The 10,806-nt window shown below is 32.5% G+C and overlaps 1 protein-coding gene across 1 annotated transcript; it reads left to right on the top strand.

The window, feature by feature from the left end:
* Window positions 1-6,916: 6,916 nt before the first annotated feature.
* On the top strand, window positions 6,917-7,228 carry LOC103309660 (general transcription factor II-I repeat domain-containing protein 2B-like). The gene has a single exon (XM_008185675.1). It carries the CDS (start codon window positions 6,917-6,919, stop codon window positions 7,226-7,228), a length of 312 nt encoding a protein of 103 aa, XP_008183897.1.
* Window positions 7,229-10,806: the final 3,578 nt, after the last annotated feature.

Below are 10,806 nucleotides of genomic sequence, written 5' to 3'. Positions count from 1 at the left end.
ATTATACACTCTTTTTTCCTGACTTAATTTCAGTAAAAAAAAAAATAACCGTTTTAATTAAATTAATTAATTCCAGACGATCGATAGGATAATATACCACTGACGTTAGTCAAAACAGCGAGCCTATAAAATATAATGTGCGATACTCACAACACATACGAGTGTACTAATGTACACGAGGTACAGTTATTATCATTAGTATATCATATAGAAGTCGAGGGAATGGCTATAATATGATATGCGCAGTTGTTCTTGGTCGCAGTGCGTTACGTACGCGCGTATATATTATAAACGTGCGAATGTGGGTGTGTGTGTGCGTGTGTATTTGGTACCATTCGCGGTATAGTCGACGCCGTCGTCGCCGTTAATAACACGACGAGAGCTCTTATAGTAACATTAAAATTAAAGGGGATCGGGCGCACTGCAACAGAGATCGTAGACGGCGAGAAGAGACGGTTGTTGTGGGTGTGCGCGCGAGGGGGTGGACGTGCAGGGGCCTTCTGTCTTTTGTTATAAGAGTCTAATAACGTTTTATTACCTTTCCGAAAACTTTGCCCGGCGTATTCTTAACACCTTCTAAAGAATCGTTAGCGTTACGTCACATTTCTTCATTTCGCCCCGCGCGCATTACGTATATACATATTGTATACGTCGTGTACATAGGAAAGGGGTAAAACGCGACTGGCGTGTGTCTGTGTGTTGTAACGCGGTTCCAGGGGGGTGAAGGGGGTGGGGTTGGCTGCGTCGTCACCTATAACACGCAGTAAATACACGCATATATATATATTTTTGTGGATGTGTATGTGTGTGCGTGTTGCACTACACCATAGTCGTAGTGTATATCTGTGTGTGTACAACAGTGTAGTGTTGCCCCTCAGCCGGTGAAAAGTTCTCGAGATACAACGTGCCCCAGACTCGGTGGTGGTGGAGGGGTTATCATATTATTGTCATGGGAGTGATACACGAGAGAGAGAGAGAGAGAGAGAGACCTCTTTTCCGCGTGTAATTCTTCCTGCAGCGGCTCGTCGCCGCCGTTGTGTGCGTGTGTTTTAATTAAATATCATCTTGACGGCGGCGCGGCTTGGAAATTTTTAGCTCCGATTCTCGTGTTTATGTCCTCCGCTCTTCATCGGCAGTCCGCGGGCGCAATATATATACATTACACGTATAAATATATATTATATATTATATATTATATGGATATATTTACGAGAGCACTTCGTCAGTACGTGTAGTGTGCGCGTGTATATACGTGGCGTCGGTGTTTGGTCTGCCGTCGTTATAAAAGGGGTAAGAGCCACAGGGGGGTGGAAGAGGCTGCGGAAAAATCGAGAACAACGATCTCACCACCACCGCCACTGCCGAAGTCGTGTTAACACAATGCGCGTGTTACTTCTAATTGGATACAATATCTACTACCACTACTGCTATATAGTACCTACAACTATAACTACCTACACTGCTCTCATGTCGTCTTCTCCCCGTCGTCGACCGACGGGTTATGGAAAACCCTGGTTTTATCGTATGGTTTTATTATATACGTACGAATATAACATTATATACGATAAGAGCACGCTATATAGTGACACCAGATATAGCGAGGCCTATGCCAGAGATTTTGAGTATGCTGCTGCAGGGTAAATCGGCGGTGGTTCAAACTGTTTTGCGGATTTATGGAGTGGTTTTGCGTATAGCGCAAGTGTATGTATTCCTCTACGTTACTAATACAATATAATATTATAAGCATTTTGTTTATTTATTATTATTATTATTATTATTATGAAATGGCATGAACCCAAAACAAATTTTGGATAGTAATCTTAAAGCTAAAGTACGGAATAGTATAAATAATAAAAACATCAATATAATGACATACAGGTAGATACATTTTATAAACACTGAATGGTTTAATACTCCCAATAGGATAACGACGCCACGACGAATCCTCATTCGCTAATCTCATCGTTCGTAAAATAGGAATATTCCGTAAATAATTCACAGAAAAAAAATTATGAAAGGGCTCTTCACACTATACGTGAATTAAATGTTATGATTTCTTGTTTGTTTGTGAATTGACAGGTGAGTAGATTTAACCATCAATGGGTTTTGATAAAAACGGTTTGGTTGAGCTCGTCTTTTAGCCAGCATGGCCAGGTGTTTTATATAATATTGAAAATATTTCTGTTGCTGTAATATTATTTTTAATAAAATATTTACAATCAGTTTCCAGACAGCATTTTGTAATGATAATAATATAATAGTATTATAATAACGTTATACCAATATTATTCGTTATTATAATGTTATAATAATATTATTAAACAACAATTGTTGTCCGGGGTTAAAATGTAGAGTAAAAAGACAACTATACGTAGGTATAACTGGTAATATGTTAAAATAAGTTAACATGTAAATATTTAACCTTTTTCTAAATTGGTGTGAAGTTTTCAAAGCGATATGTATATTATCGCATTGAACTATTGTATACCAAATATTAATTAGATAATTAATGATTAGTTCAATTAGCCATAACCACCGACCTATACTCAATATTGCTCTATCGAGTTCATGACACGATTTCCAGGACAGCCAAATACCAACTATTTAATTACAATATCACTTTCATAAGTTAATTTTTCCTGTATCATAATAATTAATCAAAATATGTTATTTATTTTAAATTATATATAACAATATAATTACGGCACAGCTTGGCTATCGAGTTGAAGGTCTATGTTTTCGGTATTATATGAGTTGGTATAGTTTGATGAAATTATAAATCAAACTACGATGTTAAATATTATAAGCTAGTAAATAATATACTATCAGGCTAATAATCTTTGCAATTGAAGCCTTAATGTTAATAAAAAAAAAAAAAAAATATATACTAAGTAAAGTGAGATATTATCGTATATAGATAATTTTATAGTTATTAAAGTTACTTTGATTGGTTACTACTAAACACCAGTTAAAGTAACCAAGAATGGATTATTCAGCAATAGTATTGGTATACTATTGCTATATACTAACACTAACTATTGTAACAACAAAACCCCACACATGGTTACACAACACGACACACTTAACGTCTGCACCCCATCTGAGGAAGTGATCGATAACTTCAGACATAGTTTAAGAGACTCCCAAAATCAACGCACTACCTACTTATATAGTTTTGCATGTGAACAAAAACAAAACACTCAGACCATCGTATTTTTTACGATAGTTTACCGCCGCGAGGAAATTGGACTGTTGCCAGCAATTTGCACGTAGAACGATAGAATCCGAATCACTGACCACTAGGCGCCTGAGATAATATTATACTCTACCGCACCTAACCTGGGCACAATGATTTAGTGACAGATGTGTATTCATGTCCTGTACGTGTTGAATATAAATATTTATAAAATATTGTGTATATGTAGGTACTATAAACGTAAATTAAACTTATTATAAATTATTAAAATTAATAGTATGGTGGTATTGTTAGTTGTCATTGGCTTTCGCAAGGCACATGCCGTTATGGAATTTTAAGTACGCCCAACACTCCAACAATCCGATTTGAAGAGCTCGTAAAATACTGACACAATTCAGTAGACCAAAGAAGATATTATTATGTAAAAATATATATATATATATATTATATATAATATTACCTACCTACTATAAACATTTCAGTAAATTACAAAATGTTAGTATGCACAATTCAGTAAGACTGCTGATGAGTACCAGCATTTCTGTAATTTCCACGATTTTCTAGATTCCCGAAATTTAAAGAGAAAAAAAATTATTTTTACAAACCCATAAACATGTAGAATTGAACATTACACAACAGTTCGTTAGATTTATCTGTACATTACTGCAGTATAGTACTCTTATAATTTAATACCAATAGAAACTTATTCTATATTATGTACACTCTAAAATCGTTATTACAATACGCTTTATATTATGTACTATTATACGATTGAAATAAATTGCAATTTGCAAAATAGATAGCCGCGAACATATGACCGTTCAGACAGAATATTATGCAAAATCGTTAACATCCGGACCAGAGCAATAACTCACGTGTTTTGGTAGTTTCAAAGTGAAGGGGGGAAAAAAACAACGAAATGAACTTATTATAAGATGCAGATTGCAATGACCGGGAAACCGGTGGTTTATTTGATAAGAACAAGCGTAATTAAAAAAGAAAGATTTATTAGTTTCCGGGCTGATGATCTCAACGGTCGTTTTTGCAATGTATATTTTTTAATTATTGCCAGAAGAGCAAATATGAGAATGAAACTACATTTTCGTTGTATTTTTTTTCTTCTCTTTCTCATCTCAAAATATAATTTAATACTGATGTTCGGCGTTCTCCCTCGATTCCGTTTTATTTATGGGTTTTACTTCTCGTATTTTTATTTATTTATTTTTATTTTGCCTTTTCTAAAATTTAATTTACTCGCGAGCTTTATCGCTCGTGAAACCACAAGAAAAAAAAAATGATGTATATATATATTTAAAAAAAAAATCATTCCGCGGTCACAGAAGATTTAATGTTTGCTTTTCATCTTAAACCGATCTGGCGCTGGCGTCCATAAAATATAACCTCGATAGGCAAAAATACAACGAACATTATAATAGTATTAGTATACTGTGTGTATACGATAACGAAATGAGAAGGATCGTTTTCCTTGATATCACTTTTTAATATCACGCTGCGTATTTTACTACAAATTATGTGCTACAAAAGGAAACTCTATACAGATTTATCTAAGTGCAATTGTCAAATAGTTATTCCGAGTGTCAAAAACAACAGTAAATAAATAATAATAAACGTATTTGAAGAATTAATAAATCATTCTCTTCGAAATTAATACGCACAGTAGGTATTTAATTTCAAAAATGCTTTTGCGATTGATCAAAAAAAAACTAATACTTTTCTATACTTATTTTATTTTTTTGAAATTCATTTTTATCAAAAGAATAACAATATTTCCCAAACATTTATTGTTAATCAACAAATAAATCAAAAGTACAAACGTTTGGGGTGCAATGCAAGTAAAATTATGCATAATTTGCAATGTGAGTTTTCAGGAAAATAATATTTCTGCGAAGAGCTAAAACGTGAAGAAAAAAGTGTATACATTAGTTCGGACAAATTATTCACTGCAGAACAAAAAACTCAAAATTAAATTTTTAAATCGAAATAATGGTTTTGTTTTATTTATGTGTATACTCAGTCATTCGAGGAAAAATGTTTTTTAACCTACAGAAATGTAAGTTACAATACAATGGCTTTAAATAATTATTTGATATGCTTTATACTGTTTATACAATAATATATAGGTATACGCACATTTTGTGTGTGCTACTATTATAATATTATACTCGTATAATATTGTTATAAATAAAATGATAAAAATTTTCGAGGAAAGTAGAACACAGCAGTGTTCTCGTTAATACATTAATTGAATTCGCCGAGTTGCACGAGATTTTATTTATTCCAACGATTATTCGATTCGAGTAGAGATAAATAAACACGTTATACGGCGGATAATATATAATATGAACATAAATAAATACTTGTTATTGTACCTATATATTATGTACCTATATAATATATTGTTATATAAACATTTAAAAGTATATACGTTTCCGTGTAGGTATAATATGTAATATCGTTACGACGTATAACAACATCATAATACAATACTATTATAAGACGTACGCATGACTCGTGTAGAAATTGTTATTTTATATAATACACGATAAACGCAAGACAAAACTGCATAGTTTAGTACATGCCACACCGGACGTTAAATTGTTGACAAACTCCAAGAGATCAAAAGCGATAGTACATAAAGGCGACTTCCGACAGCAATAAAAGATCCAACTAACCACGTATATAATATTGTCATCCACTAATGTTTAATTATTTAAAATGCGCATAATAATATTAAGTATTATTTAAAACAGTTTGCTTCCGATTCACGAAAAGTTGAGATTATATTATATTGGGTAATGTCGTATACAATGACAATAATAAATAAAATTATGCGCGATATTGCATACTATCATTGATAATTACTATTGTTTAGTAAGTCGCATACTTGTAGATTTCTATTAAGTATTGTATTTAATATGTGATATGAGATATAGGTATATCATCTACATTTTACAAATAATATATTTATGTATATTATGATAAAATCAGTCCAACTCGATGCGTACGTATGATTTTAATTTTATGATCTGAAGCACAGTAATATTTTTATAAACATTATTTATGAATATTTATTTATCCATTAAGACAGAATATTTAACAAACATATATTTTTTTAATTATTCACAGTTCGTTACATGAAACGCATGATGCATTTCTTTACTCATTGAAATTTTAAATTTTTATAAAATTTAAAATACAATGTTAGTAATCAATAAGAATAAAAGTTATAATATATTAATAATCAATAAACTTATACTTATACTATTATTTTGATTCAGATTGAAAAAATAAATATAAAATAGTGCTTTTGAAAAATTGGAAGTTGATAGTTATGTCATCGAGAAATATAAGGTTTGACAAATAAGGGTAAATACAAAATGTTAGAAATTAGAATATCAAATTTTTATTTTTATTCAACTTTCTAAAATAGGTATCCATTGATGATTAACATATTTAAAGTTCTACTAATATGTACAAAAAATACCTCTTTAAATTTTTATCCAGTGTTTATAATCTTCAATATAATATATCATATAAAATATAATAAAAGTGTTACTGTCTTATATTATTTGTTTACTTCATCTTCCTGAAAATAATAATAAAAAAAAATCAAATGACAAACGTAGCACGCAACTCGATATTTTTCAAAACCCGTTTAGTTGTGATATTGAGAAGTTACCTCCTACCCTTCAAATGGAAATGAGTGATTTACAAAGTAATGATGCACTGAAAATCAAATATCATGAAGAGACTTTAGTTGATTTTTATAAATTTCTCCCAGATATACAGTATCCAAATTTAAAAAAAATTGCAATTGAATATATATCTGTATTTGCTACGACTTATTTGTGCGAACAAACTTTTTCTAAAATGAAATACATCAAATCGAAATATAGAGCGGCCATGACTGACAAAAACTTGGAATCAATTTTGAAAATTGGAACTATCAACATACAACCTCAATTCGATCGAGTATTAGCAGAAAAACATCAATTTCATACTTCTCATTAAAAAAAAAAATTATTAAAATTACAATGTATGTATTATTATCATTTAAATTTATACCAATTATATTTAAGTATATTGTAGACAATATTTTATAAAAAGATTTAAAGTTAACTTATATTTGAATACCTATATTTTCATAAAATTAAAAATTATATGTGTTAATAAACTTTTGGCCCACTAAGAGCATTTGATATTTTTTGTGCCCTTCAATAAAAAGTTTGGAGATCCCTGTTATAAAGTGTTAAAAACTCATTAATTATATTTACTATAAATCAACTGTATAAACTATTGATACACAATTATTATTGTTATATGTTCCATTAAAATAATTTATTGATCGAATTTGAATTTTTTTCATCTGATAACAAGAAAACATCATAATATATAAAAGACCGTAGCACTTATATTCGTGCCAGACGTGTGGCCTAAATAGCTCAATTGTATAATAATTGATAAGTCTTTGGAACACATTAATAAATCGTAAAGATTGTGTGATGTAAAAATTCATCAAAATACTGGATTTCGATTTGGCAAGATAAATTGCAAGATATAAACCATAAATGAATAAAACCGTTTCTTTAAATATATTTGTTTACGACGAGTACTTATAGAAAATGTACTCGATGTTCCTATAACGGTGAAGTCTTTGTGCGATGCATCATATCTTTACCCCTTTACATATTTGAAATATATTTATGAACGTAGATTAATACTTTAGATAACCACCGTTTTCTATAATGTACCTACCTTTATTCTGGTTGAACATAGGTCATATAAACGATTACTATTTTAGTTACGACGAGCATAATTATAATATTATCTACGCTGTAATAATGTGGCTTGTAACTAGAAATGATATTATGCAATAAACATTCGACGTACCTAACTACTAAAATTTTATATAATATACTACATCTCCTGGCATAACATTGTAGGCCAAGTGTACCTACATTGTGTACAGTCGTATTAGTGGACATCATCACGAGCACATTAGTTTTTTTTATTTTTTTCAGTATCTTTGGAGCAGATCCAGCCGGCTAGAAATTTAAATAATTTCAAATAATGTCAAACCAAAATAGCCCAAACGTCTATGATAAATTTACCAGAAGGAAATTATTTCGGCCATAATTTACCGGTGATTAAAAATTGTGTACGTTTTTCAATTGAAAGACGTTCAAGTGCCATTATAGTATAATATCATATTGTTCTAATAATGGTTTGCCTATACGCAAAACGAATGGTTTTCTATGCTTCATACAAGATGTGCTGTATAGTTAAATCGAAACGCACAATATATTATATTCGGTACGCTCCTAAAATGTTCAGAAATATACCCAATATTATTGTGTGGAAATAACAGCGATTGCGCATGACGCGGTCCAGGGATTTAACATTATTACCTAGGTATGATAATATTGTATTATATTATAATTACAATACAATTTTCCTGCACTGTACAGTACGATATCGTTATAATTATATTAAACATGCGCGCCCGGTATCTTATAAATCGGTGGTAAATATTTTCGCTACCGCACTATATATACCACTGTCGTGTACCTCTACCCCTGTAATGGGACCGGACGCACTTTCGGTCAACTTTTTCGGTTTACAGATCGTTATAAATGATTATATCACCGGGGAGCTGTAATTGCGTTGCGTCCGCCGGACCGTCATGTACGTATATCATAATATAATATATATTTATATACTAAGCGTACGCGAAATATTATAAAATATTCCCTATAATAACACCTTTTGTCTTAGGGGGACGTTTAATCCTGGCTCGGACAGCGCGCGTCCCTTATGGTAAACTGAATCCCTTCGTCGGCCGGCGTACGTGTGTGCGTGCGCGCGTGCGTGTGCATATACATGTGCACGCGATATAATGTGTGTGTGTGTGTGTGTGGGTGTGTGTGTGTGGGTGTGCGGGTGTGCGGATGTGTGTTTGTGCGAGTGTGGTGCGTTCACATATTATGTAGAAAGCGGCGAAGGGAGTTATATGTACGTATATATGCGTAGTCGGCGGAGGCGGCGGTCGCTGGACACGCAGAGTAGTGGGTTAAAAATAAAAGGGACTAATCCATACGTCATATCCGTTATCTTTGTTTCATTGTGTAACCCTTTTTATGAAGCCGATCCCTTAGAAGGGTGTGGGTGGTGGGTGGTAGGGTAAAAAAAGGTCGGAATCGGCCGACTGTAAAGACGGGGTAGAGATATTTTTCGGTGCTGAATATATCAAAACATTTTTAGCCATCGGGACAAAAGAGGGGTAATTATACTTATTTCTCACCCCTTCGCCCGTATATCGTCGTTTTTTTTTTTGCCCACATACGCGTTTCTTTCATCTGTGCCTTTTTTGAAATTTTTTTTTTGTTTCAACTTTTCATATTAAAAAAAGAGAGATATACGCGCATACACACACATATATAAAGGGATGATATTTCATCCGTCTATAAATACCGGACGGGTCATCCGGATATTATTTATGAATTTTTTTCTCATCCTCCCTTTCCGTGCCTTCCTGTTTCTCCATCTCATTGGTATGCTCTGGCCGTTTCCGGGGTCAGTGTGTATAATTACATATCGCCAGGCGCTTCTGGCTGCTCTCAATCCACAAAACTCTTTCTCTCCGCTCTCTCTCCCTCTATCTATCTATATTTATATATATATATATATGATATACATAATCTATATGCCCGATGGTTAACACACCAGTGAAATATATACATAAGCACACCTATAGTATTGATGATTCGTCAACAACTATCGTCCAAACTCAACCTATCCATTTTTATAGAACAATATTATTGTTAATCGAATAAGAAAGCATATATTATTATTATTCATAATATGTTGTTTTATAAATTAGCCAGATTAGAGAACTCTTGAATAACATAAAGAACTGTTCTTACCTAGTGTTAATGCACAACATTAGACAGTAATCTATCAATATTAGGTAAACGCTATCAAAGCCATAGTTAAGATTTTTTTTTTTTTAATTTTTAATTCGTTATAACTGACGCATTTTCTTAGGTAATGATTTTATGCAAACCCAACTGGATGTTTCCACGTATTATTTTGGTATATTAAATTATTTTAGTTCTAAGCTTTTATTTTGTTTTATTTTTTGTTTTCATTAAAGCTCGTTAAATGAGAATTATTGTTCATTTTAGACGTTCAACAAACAAACAAACAAAAAAAGTAGTGAAAAGTCCTTCGTAGTATATCATCACAAATCCAGTACGTGAAACAGAGATTTGAAATGTAACTTGAGGTTTACCAGGAGGTCGGTAAGTTTAAAAAAAACCCGTTTAGAAAAAAAAATGAAACTCGACTGAAGTATAAAATATAAAACCTTGTCGAAAAAGGTCTGTGTGACATTCCGATGTGACGGTCAAAAGGATACCTGGGATATATTAAACGGGAGATAATTCCGCAGCCCCACGGGATCCCGAAGGCCTTCGGAGAGAAATGGCTGGAAATTCCCGAGCACACATGTATCATAACCCCCGAAAAGTTTTCCAGGCGGTGGTCGCGTCGGCGGCGGTGACACGATATACTACACCGTGCAGTCGAGG

Source organism: Acyrthosiphon pisum, chromosome A1, assembly GCF_005508785.2.
Source record: "Acyrthosiphon pisum isolate AL4f chromosome A1, pea_aphid_22Mar2018_4r6ur, whole genome shotgun sequence".
Classification (NCBI taxonomy): domain Eukaryota; kingdom Metazoa; phylum Arthropoda; class Insecta; order Hemiptera; family Aphididae; genus Acyrthosiphon; species Acyrthosiphon pisum.
Note: the sequence above shows the minus strand (reverse complement) of the source record. Positions and strands in the feature narration are given on the sequence as shown.

Coding starts and splice junctions, on each gene's coding strand:
- LOC103309660 (XM_008185675.1), top strand. CDS start 6,917: ATGAGTGATTTACAAAGTAATGATGCACTGAAAATCAAATATCATGAA.